At 38.6% G+C, this 17,554-nt stretch overlaps 1 protein-coding gene across 8 annotated transcripts in view; it reads right to left on the reverse strand.

Moving 5' to 3' along the window:
• Nucleotides 1–17,554, reverse strand: part of ENOX1 (ecto-NOX disulfide-thiol exchanger 1) — a 371,690-nt gene that overhangs the window by 52,822 nt on the left and 301,314 nt on the right. For all 8 annotated transcript variants that reach the window (XM_057409723.1, XM_057409722.1, XM_057409716.1 and 5 more), the window contains exons 10-11: nt 14,184–14,290; nt 10,782–10,899 (exon numbers count right to left, since the gene is read on the reverse strand). In XM_057409723.1, the coding sequence (XP_057265706.1) occupies nt 10,782–10,899; nt 14,184–14,290 (225 nt within the window). The remainder of the gene's footprint in view (nt 1–10,781; nt 10,900–14,183; nt 14,291–17,554) is intronic.

A 17,554-nucleotide genomic window follows, 5' to 3' on the forward strand; every position in this document is an offset into this window, starting at 1 on the left:
GAATTTGGAAGAGATCGCTTAGCTACAATAATATCAAGCCTGTCACATTTTAGTTCTATTTTACTTGACAGCATCTCTTTGGAGAACAGGAATCTACGTCGCTTGTAAATGATATTTTGACAGTTGCTAGTTAACCTGTCCCATTGAGAACAGTTTCTCCAGGTCACCTCTTTAAAGCAAGGGGCCCTTTTCCCCTCTCCTTTTGGGGCTGCATTTCTTCTACTACCACCCATGACACCACCACCCAACTTGGCATGTGCACAGGGTGAGACAGGAGAGGGAAAAGTTGGCTCTGCACAGACAACTGTTAGTTAGGTTGATTGTTCCATTGCCTTTACTGCTTGGCTCTTCTCTTGAACTAGGGACATAGGAATCAAACTATCATAAGAAAATATGGGGGTATAACTGACCCAAAATAGCAGTTCTCAAATATTTTCAAAATTCAGTAAAAATCACACCTGTTCACTTTTCAAAACTATTTGGTTTGTTTTTGGATACTTTATGTTTACCAATAACTGCTGCCTCAGTTAAATATAATTAATCAAGTACTGAATCTCTTTAAAAGCTTCTGCTTTCTTACCTAATTGATATATAGAACTGTTACAACACTTTTATTATAGAGATTGCGCTTTAAAGATGCCAGCAAAGAAGTTACCTTTTCCTTTAATCAATGATATTAAAAAAAAAATGACTTTATTCCTTTAACACTAAAAGGGAACAGAGGAGATTTTAGTCTTGAGGGAGAAGGAATATGTTTACTCAAGTAAGAAAAGTTCTGGTTACTGGGTAGACGCCAAGTGGCATTGATGACCCTCTGCCACATCAGTAGTGGAATAATGTTACTTGTATTAATGGTACTTTGCAACTGAGGGTACAGACATTTGAACTCTGCATAGCACAAGAGATGATGATGTATGTTCAGTGCCTCATATACGTTACGTTATTCTTATGTATATTGCATAAATGGATTGTATGTATGTGTGTACACATGATACCTAAATTACTAAGGATATTCAAACTTTATTGTATACAGATAAACATCTGTGTAGGTAGGCTACTGATGGTTACTTCTTAGGAGTCAAAGTAACTACTATATTTTTACTCAGACAAAGAATAAACATATACAAAATGCATGGCTGCATTGCTGCTGTTGGCATTCAAACTAGGAACTGCATTCACGCCCAGCATCACTGCATCAACTTGAAAAAGAAGAATCTGTAGGGCTTATAAATATGAAGAAACTGTCATTGCTACTTGGAAATAAACTTGACAGTGTGCACATGAATCTGTCAATTTATCACTTTCATTAGGGAAGAAAGGGCTGATCCGAGTGTTTTAAGTGACTATGGTGGCTTGAATTGTTCTGATTATAGTAGGAAATTTTGTTTGTAGACAAAGTGCTTTCTATAAAAGTGAGGATAAACCACTTTTGTACAAAATTCTATTGCACCTTAAATTGCAGGAGAGCATTATTCCACCTATCTCTCTGATTTTGTACTGAATTGGATGGATGAGCTAATTTTTCTTTTAAAATTGTGCATAATACTGAAATACTTGCTCAGTTACTTTGGCCTTATATAAAAATAGTTCTTAAATAGGGGAACATGTTTTTACTCCTTTCAAAGGCATAAGCACCACTCTCACTACTGTGAGGGTGGGGAGGCCCTGGAACAGGTTGCCCAGAGAGGCTGTGGATGCTCCATCCCTGGCAGTGTTTAAGGCCAGGCTGGATGAGGCTTTGAGCAACCTGGTCTAGTAGAAGCTGTTCATGCCTATGGCAGGGAGGTTGGAACTAGACTATTCTGTGATTCTATGATTACATGAAGCTCCTAATTTCTTGACTCTCACATTCAGAGACAGCATATCTTGATCCATTTATCCCTTATGTGAATGGAAGGGTGTCCAGAAGAGCTGTATGTGCAAGCAAAAACATTCATTTCTCCCCTGCATCCTGTCTCCAGCATATTCGGTATCTGCACAGATAGGTCACTGTGCTTCTCCACAATTTAACATGTTTTGTAGGTACTTTATCAGCTAGCAAAAAAAATAAGAGTGTGTTGCAAACTTGCAGATGACAGGGTTCTACAGAGCTTAGTGGTGCTTCCAGACCCTTCAGAGACAGACAATTTATTGCAATTTGCAAAAAGTGTGTAACTTTGAGGAGATAACTGTGAAAAACTCCTTGTAACAGACTTTCTGGTTAAGCCATTGCTTTTAGGACTTTGTATCTGTGGGTGTTGAGCAGAAGGTGAGTGCAAACACTCCAAGCAGCAGGCAGTAGCTTGTGGGATCAAGGTCTAACAGCACAGTCATCTCAAAACCTATCAACAAAACATGAGACAGATGACTACCAGATAACAGAGAGACATAGGGAGAGATACTGCTTTTTATCATGTTTTCCCTCAACTATTAGAAGTGCTTCCTTGTCTCCAGAGCTTAGATATTCAAGAGGGAAGACAGTTTATATCTAACACATGAGAAAGATGCAATGAAGAAACTGGTGGTGTGTTTTAGCAACCACTCAAATCTCTTCAGAAAGACCTCTGGTTGACATGTGAGGTGGTCATTTGGTAGTTGTAGAAGCAGTTGAGCAATCGCGGGATACAAGTGCTGTAAAGACATGCTTGGCACAGTTGCAATGAAACTTGCAATGCACTAAATATGTGGAGGGCTGAATAAACAAAAATTTTGCAACTATTTTGCCCACTGAAAAGCAACAAACCAACCAAACAAAACAATTAGAACTTGCAATTAAAACAAAAAACAAACCACTTTTAACACAGAAAAAACAAATTTTCCTTCTTTAGAGTTCTGTATAATGGTGTTGAAGGAGACACATGGTAGAATTAGTAGAGAAATTGAATAAAAGTTATGATTTTGGTACGGTACCTAGTTCTTCAGTTTGTCAGCTCATATCCTAGAGTATTGTTCTTTGTTTTCTCTCGGCCCTGAATCTAAACCCAAATAAGACTAAAAGGAGATTATTCACCTCCAAGCAACTTTGAATTCATTTGGTTTTCAACTTTATGAACTGAATCCTTTAATATGTTGGTCACAAAAATGCTATACTACGGATATGTGTCATTAGTAGGAAGCTTATTTTCTTGAGATGGCTTTTAAGCCAAAACCAAAGAGCAGGACATCATGAAATGCCTCTGAATTTAAGATTAATTCACCAAAGTAAACCAGCATCACTAACTCATAGTTTTGGGAACTTCTATGGCCATGCGGCTTAGAGCATGAGGTCTGATGGGTGTGTTTTTAAACCCTGGCATGCCACCACATGACAGAGTGGCAGTCAGCTGGACACACAAAGAATGAGAAGCTGCATGCTTTGAAGAGATAGCTTTTAATGCTTTGAAAACTTCAGCCAGCCTTGCACTGCTCATGACATAAGGATGCTTCCCAAACCAGCAATAATGAGTTTAGAAGCTTGTACTGATGTTGGAAAAGGCTCTGCTTTCTGATCATCATCTCCGTTGACACTTTAGCAATGGCTGATGTTTCTTGGATTTAACAGTGGATAAGAAGGTACCTAAATCTCCACCTTAAACAATATCTATAAGTTCCTCTAATGTGCTGGGGTGAAAAGGGTTTCTAAAAACAACAGGGCATGAAGGGCAGCATAATTAAAAAAAACTAAACTCAAAAGCTTAGTTTAAATGATAATAGAAATGCTCTTCCATTGGAGGTCAGAAATAGGGTTTAGACTGAAACCACTCTTGAAGGAATATGTTCTTTATCCTCTGTTCAGAATCAACTGTCTTCACTGTTATAAATAGGGTTCATCCTCTTGAAGTCTAAATATGAGAGTAAGAGCTCAAAAGCTTTATGTTGGAGAGGGCACTATAAGGAAGGTCACTTTATAGAAAGTATGAAGTGTAATTTGGAGAAGAATGCTAGTACCAGCTATATCAGATTGTGAGGAAGCCGAAAACAGCATATGTTCTAATACTGTCTTTTATTGATTTTGCTGCCAACATCCCACTTCAACAATGTTACAGCCGCACTTCAGGATCCTTAATGGAGGGGGATAGAGAAAATCAATATACAGAGCTTGCTTCTGCTCCTGTTGAAGTCAATGCAAGTTTCATTATTAACTGCAATGAGCACAGGACAGAGTTCAGACTATTTTGTCACTTTGTGTTTATTTTTTCTTTCCATTTTTATTTAACCTCCTAAGGGGCAATGCAAAATGTTATGCTCTGTTTTAGAAAAGCCCCATTTAAATAGGGCAATTCCCTGCCAAACTGCAAGTCTACACATTCAGAAATGATGCCTTGCTTTATGAATCCTAATGAAAAATTATAGCCTGTATCCTGAACTGGGAAAGTTACAATAAAATACATAGGATTTGACATAAATTCTAATAATAAAATCATTTCTTGCTTAAAAATATTTTCATTCAGATATGAAGTAAATAAAAACAGTTTACCTTTCACTGAGTTGTAAAATACTGCTTTCAATGTGCATTGTTTGCTCTGTTACAAACAGAGGGGATGCACCCAAACTTCTTTTCACTACTATTTTAATGTTATTTACACAAAATGAAACATGCTAAAATTATCTCAAAAAATTATAAGGAATATTTCAACAACATGCTGTTAGTTTTGTTCTAGCATGAACACAAAACATATTTTAACATGCTGTCAAAATGAGATACTAAGAATGTCAATAAAATGACACTAAAATAAATGTAAATTTAGATTGCTGTCACAAGTGGCTGCTTGGTTTTGTGAAGATGTTAGGTTGCTATAGCATTTTCCATAGCGACTTTGCATCTTATTACATAAATAATCCCTCAGTGTCCTTAAAGCTTACTAAAACCAGGATTAAATCTATTCTCATATGTAATGATCCTGCATAAAACCTTATCAGTATGAAATACCCAGAAAATGTGATAAAATGTAATCTAGATAATAGTATTTCCGGCAGTTGAAAAGCATCAAAGCGCAACAGACTTGTTTTGTAGTAAACAGGACATCCTCCTAAAACCCATACTAGAAAAATGCCTTTGAAGTGTCTGTTTCCTCTAAAATTAAAAGTTAGGTTAACCCCTTCACTGCTGTGTCCACAGCACCAGCACAGACCTCCACCCCAAAGCCGATGTGTTGTGCATGACCCAGAGGAACTGGCCCAGTATCTGGGAGAAGACAAGGCTGCTTTTATTCCCCAGGGAAGACAGGCTTAGCATCTACCTTCAGCCCTGATTCATCAAGGCATTTTTGCTAAATCCAGCTGCACAAGAAGCATTATTAGAGCCAAACAGACTTAAAACCGGGGCCATAAAATTAGGTCCCTGCCTATATGCTTCCTGAATTTCAGCCTATTTTTGTAAAAGCTGTGGGAAAAATGTAATGCATTTTAAGGCACAAAATTGGAGTCTGCCTGATGATAGCAGCTGGGAACTGGCATGCTGTGAAAGACACCAGAGCAGAGTTTTCCTGGTGGAGAGGGAGTAATCATCTTGTGCTGCTTTCTAGTGATCACCCCTGATGGTCCTACGGAGAAAAGCTGATTGTCTGCTGTCTGGAGCATTTCCATTCGAAGAGAAGTTACTCCAGTCAAATAGCTCAAAGGGATTGTTCAGCTGTCTTCTCAGGCCAGAGAGGGAACTGTGTCAGTACACTGGCAATTCAGAGCTCCAGATTTTAAAAATGTTCTTCGAGATTGCTTATAAAACCTGGCTAATAGCTTCTGTTAACGGGGTTTATTTTCCTCTACATATGCCTTTATATGCTTATTACTGCAGGGTTGATTATGATACCAGCTGCTGATGGCTTTGAAATGGAATTGATTTATTTAGGAAAAGATCATGTTAGCCCATTAATTTCTAAAGTAAACAATTTTTTTAAATTATGGACTTATTAAATATCAGTATCATTTTCACAAATTCTGATGCCAAAATGCTATGAGATGGAAAGGTAATGACAGAAAAATAAATCAGACTTATGTTTAAAACAGAATCGTCCATAAATGCCAAAAGATTAGACTTACAAGAAAGGAAGGGAGAAATATCTGATCCCTGGGTCCAGGAGGAAGAAGAAGATCTGACATGAGATCTGCCCATTGGAAGAAAAGGAAGAGCAGAGCTCAGCTCCTCACAGCTGGGGCTCAGCAATTTCTATTCAAAGTTGTAACAAGCTATATAAAGCTTTCCTACCAGTTTAATCCAGCTACAAAACACAATTTCCATTCCATGTGTGCATTTCTGCATTCACACAAGCCTTAGAGAAAGAAAAAAGATGACAATTTCAGAGAAAAGATGAATAAGCATCACACAGATGACTTTGGTGTTGTATCAGGCTTTTCTTGAAGACTTTCCAGGCTTGCAACTTTCAAGATAGACTTGTGAACAATATCACAAAGCCTGTTTTATGCTGTGTGCACCAGGGTGCGTTTTTACAAGGACTTAACAGTCTTCGGTGAGAGGGACTGCCTGCTATTCAGCCTATCATCTCCTACAGCAAGCTGATGCTGCAGGCAGGAGAGATCAGTTCAGAAGAGCATTAAAGATTCAGGGTACTGTTCAAGACAGAAAAAGCTTCACTATTCAAATTTGGCACCTACTTTAGTTATGCTTGAAAATCCTGCCATAGAGGGTATCTTTCCTGACTTGGAAAGTATACTTATCTTACATGTTCAAACTGGGCTTTCACTACATAACTTGCTATTTATTATTTGAATGCAGTTCCTAAGATGTTATGTTGCTTCACCACAGGTAATAATGTGGTGGTAAAATCCTCCAGGGGCCCAGTGAGTAGGGTACTGCAATCTGTTGAGCTGGAGAGAGCCCTATACAAAGGCGCTTATCATCCATATGGACGGAAGAGGCAGTGGTTGAATGAAAGGAATCATCCTTGTCTCCATTTGATAGTAGGGAACTGAGATAACACAAATTAACTGATTAGTCCAGGCAGGGGATATACAGAAGAGCTGGGATTTGGCCCACAGATCTGGGATCCCAGTCGAAAGCCTTAAACATGCGACTATCCTTCCTGTGTTCTTCTGCAAGCACTGTGCATTTCCTTCTTTTCCACAGTGCCAGCCACAGTCTCCCATTGAAGTTGGAGTTGCACATCGCTGAGAACTGCAAAAGGAAGAGATTAGCCCATCTCTCTTTAAAATAAAATTACAGGTGCCTTCTAGGCATAAACCAAACTCCAGCTCTTTTCTACAACACACAGCTTCACTAATTCTTAAAATTACTTTGGAGGCTTTTACTTGTGGATCCTTACTCCCAGTGCCAGCAGGTGGGAGACAAAGCATCCATAAATCCTGATCATTCTGAAGATTTTTGTATATCCTTTAGGCTCCAGCACTGAATCTCTTTTTTTTCCCCCATTGAGCTAATGCTTCAATAGCTGCACCCTGACTTTTAAATGTATTAACTGAGTTGCCAATCATCATTATTATTTTCTCAGCAATCTCCCAGCTTTCAGCAATCCTCTTGTCCCTTTCAAACTCCAAAGCCCATACTGCAGAAAAATCACCGTTTAAAGGCTGATTTTTTTTGGAGGAAAAAAAAAAGAAGAATCTAAAAGAATAGCTGATCCCACAGATGTGATTCACTCGGTCTCAGGTCAGCCTTTTGCCAGGTTTTCCAATGATTCAAATCACCTTTAGTCTGTGAAACCAGGGGGATTTCCTATAAAGCAGGCATGTATGATAGTTCAGCCAACTTACTGGATTCCCTGGGGGGATCCTTGGAGGGTCCTTTCAGTGGTTGGAGATGTTTTCCAAAAGAACAAGCAGGTAATGATGCCTTCCTTCTCCTTGCAGATTCAGCTTGCACATGACAGAGTAAGGTACTAACTATGCCTGGGGAGAATGACCTGTAAAACACCTGGAGGAGCAGAAGGTCTTTATGTGGGAGGCAATGCCCCAGCCCTGCAACGCAGACTAGAGTGTGGAAGACAGGTTCAGAAGACTGGAGGTCCCAATTCTCATTCCTGCTGTGCCGCCGAGTTGCTAATATTAGTAAATCAAGCTCATAAACAACCAGGAGAAGAGCAATTGTCAGATGAAATATGATTTGAGTCTAGAATGGAGTGATGCACTTTGCAACAAGTCCCTCTGGAGTTGTTCTGTATTGTTATAAGTAGCAAGCCCGAATCTTGCCAAATAAATGGCTACTAGTAGATTTCTAATATTTCAACTTGATCTCTTGCATGACTTAGTATCTTGCACAACTTGAAGAAAAAATGCAAACTATTCTTAGTAACAGCTTTTTCATCACCTACCCAAATCCCCAGAACTTTCTGCCTACAAGGACCTCAGGTAACTGCAATGTTCCTCTGAAATCTGCAAACCAGCACTTCTGGATAGGCATTCAGGCACTGAAGTCCTTTTGCACAGCAACCTGTTGTACTGTGTTTTCAAATGCTGGAGCTGGAATCCACCTTCTTTTTTTCAGGATGATGAATAGGTTTCTCTTCAGATATCCTAGAGGAGAGTTTTCATTCTAGGTAGTCTAGCTGTGAGGAAATGTGACACAGCACCATGCTATCTAGATGCTCATTTTCTTGTATTAGCAGTAATGTAACTAAGTGAACTAGTGAAAAATGACCTGACACAGCTATTGAAGCCGGCTGTTCCCTGCTGTAGCTTTGGGGATGGTAACTTCCCAGGAGCCTTGCTCCCACTGTTGAGCAGGACAGGCTGAAAAATAATATCCTCAAGAAAATCACTAGGATTGCAGGACAGGCAGTCCAGAATTCTGGAACAATCCAAATTGATTCATCATGTCTCATTGCTTCAGCCACTTTCAGATTTAGACTTTCAAGCCTTTATGTGTGCACACTGTCCTTGAATTGAAGTGGCACAATATCTTCTTTGTGTTATACAAGCCTTGCCCTTGACAAGGTTGAGCATTTAGACAAATGCTTTAAGAAAAGGGGTTAAAAATAAAGAAAGTGCCAATGTTTTCTTACTGTGCAGAAGTGTTTCTTAGTGAGAATAGATTCTTTAAAAGACATTCTTTGTAGAACACAGGTTACTGTGAATACAAATAGGTACTCCAGTGAGATAAAACAGTGGTTCTGGGATGACATACTCAAAAAGAAAAAAAGAAAAAAAGAAGGCAGCTGACACAAATAGTTTTGGGTTTGTTTTTTGTGTTTTGTTTTGGTTGTTTTTTTTTTAAATGATAAGAGAAGGAAGGAAGAATCACTTCTCTACACATAAAAATGAAAAAATAAACGTCCTTCTCTCACTTCCTTCTCATTTACCAAGGGTTTAAACTCAATAACTTTTCTAGTTTAACTAGAACCAAACATGCTTTCCTATTTGTGATGTTATAAAAAGAGTGGCATAGCTCTGCCCTAAACATGCATATGTTAAACCTAGCTGAGTCGATAAATACGACAGTTCGAAACATCATTGCTCATCTGATGTGCAGGTTCTGGGTGTTTTGGCCTCTACCTTCCTGTTGTTAATTTTAATGACTTCCCTCCATAGGAGTGGACACAGTCAAGGCAAAATGATTAGATATTCATAAAAATCCCTGACTGTTAGCAGTGCTTTTTTTGCAGCATCCCACTGTCTTAGCTCCAAACATTCTGCTAATGGTGTCTAATTTTCTAATTCAAATCTACACAATGAGCCAAGCAAAATTAAGGCTGCCTTCTACAGGTTTTATTGTGGCATTTTTCTTCCAGTGAAAGTATTAAATCTCCCCTCAAGAAAGATGTCATAGTAAAAATTTCTTTGCTAGAATGGCACTCCTTCCTTTGGTCTTTACTTCTGAAGCCATTTGATCTCACACAGCATCTTGTCTCAGGAGAAGCCAAAGAGCTCTTCTTTAGGTAAGCTTGAATCCACATTTTTGTGCCAGCATACAAGGATTTTAAACTATCAAATGCATGAAATTTTTTCCTTTCTTAATATGGTGCCTGTATGTAAAGGAGTAAATAATTATCCTCTTCATCAGGCTCTCAGTTTCTTTCCACATTAATTCCCTTCTTCTTTACCTCTATAAAGCTCACTGCTGGCCAGCAGTTTCCAGTCATGCTTTGGCTACAGCTTTTGCAAATTTTGTTTCCAAAGATGAATGACTAAATATGTAAACTCTTGTTAGCTGCTCACAACTTTATTAGACAATGACAAGAAATCAAGCAAAGCATTCATCCAGATCATGTTATCAGTCAGTAATTTTGGCAGCTTCAGAGTCACCTCTTTCTGTCCACTCTGGATAGCCGATTATTTGTAGATGGCTGAAAAAATTGCTTTTCTTTACTCATATTGCATGCCCCCTTGTCCTTTCTTTCATGATAGCCACCTAACAAGTGTTAAATTATTACAGCATGCAGTACCATATTGTGAACCATGTACCCTTAAAAGATAATTCCACTAAACACAGTTAATATGGTACGGTGTATTTGGTAGAGAGTTCATACAGTATTATTTATTTGTTTGTTGAAAAGAAAGGTAAGGCTTAGAGAATACTACCAAAACATAACTTCACTTGGCCTCATAATAACACATTGTTACAAGCAGAGAAGGAAATACTGCCATGGAAGATTGCAGAGTGCACTAAAGAAACACAATGCTTCTAGCCAAGGGCAGAATCAGAGAATTTTCATCATTACAGATCATAGCAGGTGACAGACACCTCCTAGTGACAGCCTGCATCATTCAAATAACTAGTTTATGAGAGTTTAAAATAAGACACTGTGTTATATAATCAGCTATTAATGTGTCATTTCTCATATGTAAGAGGTTTTTTGCTTTAAAAAAAAATAGTCGCATATAATTGACATTATAATGGGACTTGGCTTTACCTGAATCATCTACTCTCAGCTTTTTACTTGGATTGTCACCACTGTCATCATCAGACATTTCCATCTCCTCTTCCCGGCGGATTCCCATGAGCTGTTCACTGTGAGCATTTCGGAGCTCCTAAAACCCAAAATGACCTTCTGTCAGTATTAACTTCCTTAAAGTCATTATGCATTATTTAGTATCTGGTTTTAATGCTGCTCTGATTTTAATTATACATCATTTATCATTGTAATCATATTTATTTGTATATGAATATTTATAATAACAATAGCACAGGGAATTCTTCCTGTGAAAGAACAGAGTTTATCAAAGGCAACACTCAGGGAAAACAAGAGAGAAAGTGAATCTCCATGTTGAGTGATCTTTAGTTCGGCTGAACATAGGAGAATGCTTTAATAGCAGGGATGATGCTTAAAACTGTATATAAAACAGACTGATAAAAGAGATTGTCAGTTTGCTTAAGGCATAGGTAATTCTTGCTTCTCTCTGCCACTTGGGGTAGGATTCACCCAGTCAAGTATAGTTGTCTCCATTAAACAAAGTCATATTAACTACACCCTAAAAGTGCCTGGGTCTCTCTGCTGATGGTAAAAGCAGCTGAAAGCATCCAGTGCAGACAGAGCACTCTGTATTGCAAGTGCCTAATGCTAGCCAAATGAATCTCACCCTCTGTCCCTATGCCCAGATCTCCTTGGATTTAAAAGACAAAGCCCCATAATGCTGTGCTGAAAATCTCTGCATCTTGATCCAAACTGAGTGCCAATGCTGACAGCCTGGTCTCTGGGTGACAGCGTCAAGGGCAGGCAGGCAGGCTGGGACACCCTGCACATGTCACTAGGTAAATGATCAGCAGGCACGCCAGCTTTGTGGGAGTCTAGACGGTCTTTGTTCTGGGTAGAAAAGCCAGCACGGGTGTAGTGGCTGGCTTTTTAATGGCAGCGCTGAGAAGATTGAGAGGACTCTATTTTGTCCTAATAATGCTGTCAGGTGTAACATGGGGATGCTGCACTGTGATTAGTGTAGGCCTTGTCCGTCTGCAGACAGCTAATTTTTCTGCCAACAAAGAGCTTAATTCCCAAAGAGGTGGTTTGAAATCTCTGAAACAAGGAAGATTCGTGTGGAAGGAGGAGACAGCACTGAGGAGTCCAACCGCTGTTCCCTGCAATTAACAATAAGCTGTCAGAGAGGGACTGCATAAAAAAAGCAAAGGCGTTTCCCTTGAGCTGTACCCTTGCTCCATCGTCAGACCTCAAATATTCTGATAAATGTATATGTGTCCATTAATCCCAGCAAAGGAAAGGCAGCTAATTAGTGGGTGTTTTACATGACAATAATTTCAAATTAAAAAAGGAGTGATTAAAAAGGTAAATCATCAACCAGTGCCTCATGCAATCAGAGGCACCTTCTTTATTGAAAAAGGCCACCTGCACTTTTTCCTGGAAAGTATACTGCATACATGAGCAGACATCCGCTTACATTTACTCCCTCTTTAGGGGATAAATGTCCTTGATGCATCAATGTCTACATTAACAGCAAAGTCAATAATCTTCCACAGAGAATGGCTGTATGTGTGAATGTTGATTTGGTTTTGGGTTTCTTCAATTCAGAAAAAAAGGAGAAGGTGATCAGTTAATTAAACAAATTAGCAGACAATGTCACAGTTAGAAAACAGGATTTAAATCAAAGATGCCGTTTAGTACATTTCTATCTTATTTCAATCTGAAAACCAGGCATTTCTAAATATATTCTAAAATACACTGGTTTAGTGAGAGCCTTCACATGTTTTTGAATTGTTTTAGTTGCCCTCTTCTTAAAAAAAACAAAGGCAATGACATTTGGAAAAAAATGAATAGTGAATTAACATTTCCAGAAAACTCAACTCTTACACATTTCAGTTTGTTTGTTAAAGATTTAAAAGCCAGAAAATGAATGACACACCACATCCCTTTACAAAAAGTTAGCTTAAGAAGGGATGGTCTTAACAGAATTGAAAAAATCTACTAGCAGATAATATTTTCATGCTTCTCTAGAAGATAAGACAAACATCAATCCCCAACTTCCCAACTTTCAATTGAACAAAGGCTTTATCCACTACTTACATGAAATATTTGTGAGCAAAATGCAAAATACAGTTTGTACCAATAAATTATGCTAACATTTTATTTTAAGTGTCCCATTATTGTGAACTCATTTGGTATTCACCATAATAACACTGATAATAAAGAATTCATTTGGTATTCATGTGGATGTTACAGTTAGTGCCATTGGTATTCAACTGTAATTTAGCATTAGTTAATGGGCACTTAAAATGTTATCCAAATGATTTATATCGCAGCACTTTAGTGTTTCTCAAACTAAGTGTACAACGCTTCTTTTACAAGGGTACTACAAAATAATTAAATAAGTGCACCTTACCTTCTAAAGTTTTTATTCTGAGACAGAGAAAATCATTTAGAGGACTGTGATACTAATAATTAACATACTGTATTACATGAAAATAAACCAAGTGTATGTAAGTTGTTCATATTAAAAAGAAAAAAAATGAAGGAAGAAGAAAGAAAACAAAGACAGCGGTACTTACTTTGTAAAATACAGGCTCATAGCGTATATACTGAATTAAAAACGAAAGCTGGATGACCAAAACACAGGATGAGGTCTAGTGCTTCCTTTGCTGCCACTCGCAGCAAGGGGAGTTAGAATCCCATTTCCTCTGCTCATGCTTACGACAGTCACACATGCATGGTCCCACACTGCTAACTCTGTGTGTGATTATGTTAATACTGTTTTCTTTGCAAGCATAATACTTATAATCAATACAAGTGATGTATCTACTTTTTAGAAGTTCAGCATAAAACAAATTGAAAGGAGTATGTCATTCTTCTGGACTTAATATGCTTAAGTCATTACTTAGGAAAAAAATTGTCTCTTTTATTTTCAGGCAAAGTCATCTTATAATGACCATATAATGGCACAATGAGAAAAAAAAAATAAATCAGTACTACAGAATATTTCTTTTAAAAACAGATCACGATGACTCCTAAAATGATACTTTTCAGAAATAATTCTTAATTCTATCCTTAGTTGAAAATATTGTTCCTAATTTCACTACTGCAGTTCATTATTTGAGGTAGTAAACATAATCCTCCAATGATTTACCAAATTTTGCATGAAAAATAAAAGCGCATTGCTCTCTGTCTTAGTGCTATTTAATGACTATTATCAAATGAGAGCAATGGGAGAAATTCATACTGTAGATGAGATTGTATAATGGCCAGTTGATTAACAGCTAAAACGGTAGCCATAAATATTGCTGAATACACTATGTCCAGCTACAATCACACTCGTTCTGTGTCAATCCAGCTGTGAGATGATGGGTAGAAAGTAATAATAAAATCACCAACCTCAGAATGCTTTCGCCAAATGTCTATGTTCTTTCGCTGGGCTTTCGAGAAATGGTCCCAAGCTTTTTGTCTGGTAGAAGCGTTGAAAACGGCGACAATCTGCTCAACTTTGGTGAACAAGGAAGTCAAACAAGACAAGCAATTTATGTTGTGATCACTATAGAGAAGCAAAGCAAAGACACTAGGAGTCTATGGATGATGTCATTACTGAAACAACATCATCAATATCCATCCAATGATGTGTCTTTTGTACTTACATTTTATCAATGTTGGAGATGTCTCCCTTCAAGTCTGTCTCCATAACTTTAGTCTATACAACTTCTAACTATGTACCACAAATCACACATGCAGCTTCTCCCCCGTGATGTTGGCTACAGCTCTCTGTGCAGCCACATGCTTTTGCGTGTGTGCCTATAGGTGTGTGACTACAGATATGACACTTGAGGCATAAACCTGACACATGTTCCCCTGAGGCAGATGTGTACAGATGTGCAGGCTATACAAACCAAAGCGTGAAAGACAAGCAGGATCTGCTTTGACGGGTGACTAGGTGATAGTGGGAATTTGTCAGCAGATGGGAAGGGCTAAACCACACATTACTGCTGTATCCTATAACTGCATCTGCTGCTTCTCTTTTATGTAATATAAATGGGCTCACCTGTGGTAGATCATTCTGTCCTGTGTCCATGGCCTATGTGTTTTTATGTACATGAACAGTCTCAATTTTTGCATATAAGATGAAGAAGAGATGTGAAATGGGCTTCCCTCATTCAGCTCTAATGAATTTGTTCTGAAGCCAGAAACCAATATTTAGGTCAATTAGCTAGGACAATTCAGATCCTTAAGTTTTTAGCTACTTATTCATTGTAGTTCAGAACCCTTTATCCCAACACTGTTTTCTTTCTCTTTGCATCAGCTACAAGAAATGTTGAGCTTCCACAGCAGTGGCCTGCCTCAAAATGATTTGACCAAGATGCAAGTTGCCTTGGTCCCAGCACAGTTAACTGAAGGATCACCAAGAAAACCTACAAATGACTTGGGCTGTCCTCCTGAGTAAAAAACTGTGCTGCTCTATGAAAAATGCTTCAACCCTTTGACAAGATTCTTGGACATTTATCTCTTTAGATTGTTGGGCTGAAACGATGTCCACTGTTTCGTAAAGCTGCAGCTTGTAGCACCTCCCTCCTCTCATTGAGAAATGGTGTCAGGAGTGCTGTAACACTCCCTGATCTAGTCTCACATCATCAAGTTGATCAAATGCCGGTCTCCCCTCAAGTCATAGATGTAGAGGATCTTACATACATAACAACCTATCTATCTTTCAAAAAATGGTGAGCTCACCTAGTAAGTCAGTTACATATCTTTTATCTCTAGTCCTGAAAGTTTACCTCACTTACTTCAATAGGAGCGCAATCCTATTCTGTTTTTTACCCCTTTTCAGGCTGCTTTCAAATTCAGGAAGATTACAACATTTTGAGACACATATGGAAGGTTTTCACTGCAATCATCAGGGCTGGTCAATTAACTTCTAAAGCCATAGAAAATAAATGTAATCTTTTAAAATTAATACTTATATATAGTTTATACTAAAGAAGGTTCCTCAAAACTGCTGAGGTCATCAGATCCATTTTTCCATTCATATTTTAATAGCAGATATGATAATTTCAGTCATATCAGAAATATATCAGAACTTGCTTGGAGTGAAGGGTGGTTGTATCAAGGAAGTTATGCTGTGTATATTTATTCAATTAATTTGAAAAGAATAAAAATGTTAAAGCACTCTATTATTCTGTGTATAGAAACTGAGGCTAGAATTTAATTACTATCATTGTGTTGATGACCCAGGTGCTCAGAAAATTTTGCTTAATTAATAATCTGATTTTCGTTTGCAAGTGGAAGTTCAAATAGAAAAGATTCATAAGGATATGAGGAAGGGCTTGGTTTGCCATTTTTCACTAATACGTATTAATAAGATTGTCTCAATTTTTAAAAACATTTGAACTTTCAAGTGTTTAATTTACATTCTGTGAACAGGTGCTAAGATTTATCAAAAGTCATTATCTGATCATTTCAGAAACTCTTCTCAATGGAAACACAAGCTAGGAAGATGTCAAAGAGTTTTCTTGCATAACTGCAGTAGACAAAGTGAGTAGAAAAAGGATCTCCTTCACTTATGTAACTTTCAGAAATGAAAAATACTAAAGGGGGTAGGATACTGTGAGTACTCGATGATAAAAGTCAAGACATTTAAATAAACCTTATGAAAGCATCTAGGAATAATAAGAAAAGGGAAATGCAGAAGAGAATATTAATTTAGTTCATAGCAAAGACCAACATCCCACTACTCTTTTCAGAGAAACTGTCAATGTATGTACAGCAATTTCACAGCAATCTAGGTTATGAAGTGTTGCAAATATCCAGAGGTAACACCCAAAATAAAAGGTCTCTAAGCTTTACAGTAGAGCTAAAAAGCAACCAGTTCCATGGCTAGATAGTACAGGAAAATGAGTCCCTCCCCAGCATCCTTAAAAGGCCCCCTTCAGATGCTGGAAGGCTGCTATGAGGTCTCCACACAGCCTTCTCTTCTCCAGGCTGAACAGCCCCAACTTTCTCAGCCTGTCTTTATACAGGAAGTGCTCCAGTCCCCTGATCATCCTCGTGGCCCTCCTCTAGACTTGTTCCAACAGTTCCATGTCCTTTTTATGTTGAGGACACCAGAACTGCACACAATACTCCAGGTGAGGTCTCACAAGAACAGAGTAGAGGGGCAGGATCACCTCCTTCGACCTGCTGGTCATGCTCCTTTTGATGCAGACCATGGATACAGTTGGCTTTGTGGGCTGCGAGTGCACACTGCAACCGGCTCATGTTCATTTTCTCATCGACCAGCACCCCCAAGTCCTTCTCCACAGGGCTGCTCTGAATCTCTTCTCTGCCCATCCTGCAGCTGTGCTGGGGGTTGCTCTGACCCAGGTGCAGGACCTTGCACTTGGCATGGTTAAACTTCATGAGGTTGGCATCAGCCCACCTCACAAGCATGTCAGGGTCCCTCTGGATGGCATTCCTTCCCTCCAGCATATCAACCGAACCACACAGCTTGGTGCCATCGGCAAACTTGCTGAGGGCGCACTCAATCCCACTGTCCATGTCAGTGACAAAGATGTTGAACAAGACCAGTCCCAACACCGATCCCTGAGGGACACCACTCATTACTGGTCTTCAGCCGGACATTGAGCCATTGACGACAGCTCTTTGCATATGGCCATCCAAAAAGTTCTTTATCCACTGAGCGGTCCATCTATCAAATTGATGTCTCTCCAATATAAACTTGTTCAGCCAGTTCACATTTGTTCATAGGCTAATTCATGTTT

Source organism: Pezoporus wallicus, unplaced genomic scaffold (assembly GCF_028554395.1).
Source record: "Pezoporus wallicus isolate ANWC-B61680 ecotype Strahan unplaced genomic scaffold, APGP_CSIRO_Pwel_v1 contig_2543, whole genome shotgun sequence".
NCBI lineage: Eukaryota > Metazoa > Chordata > Aves > Psittaciformes > Psittacidae > Pezoporus > Pezoporus wallicus.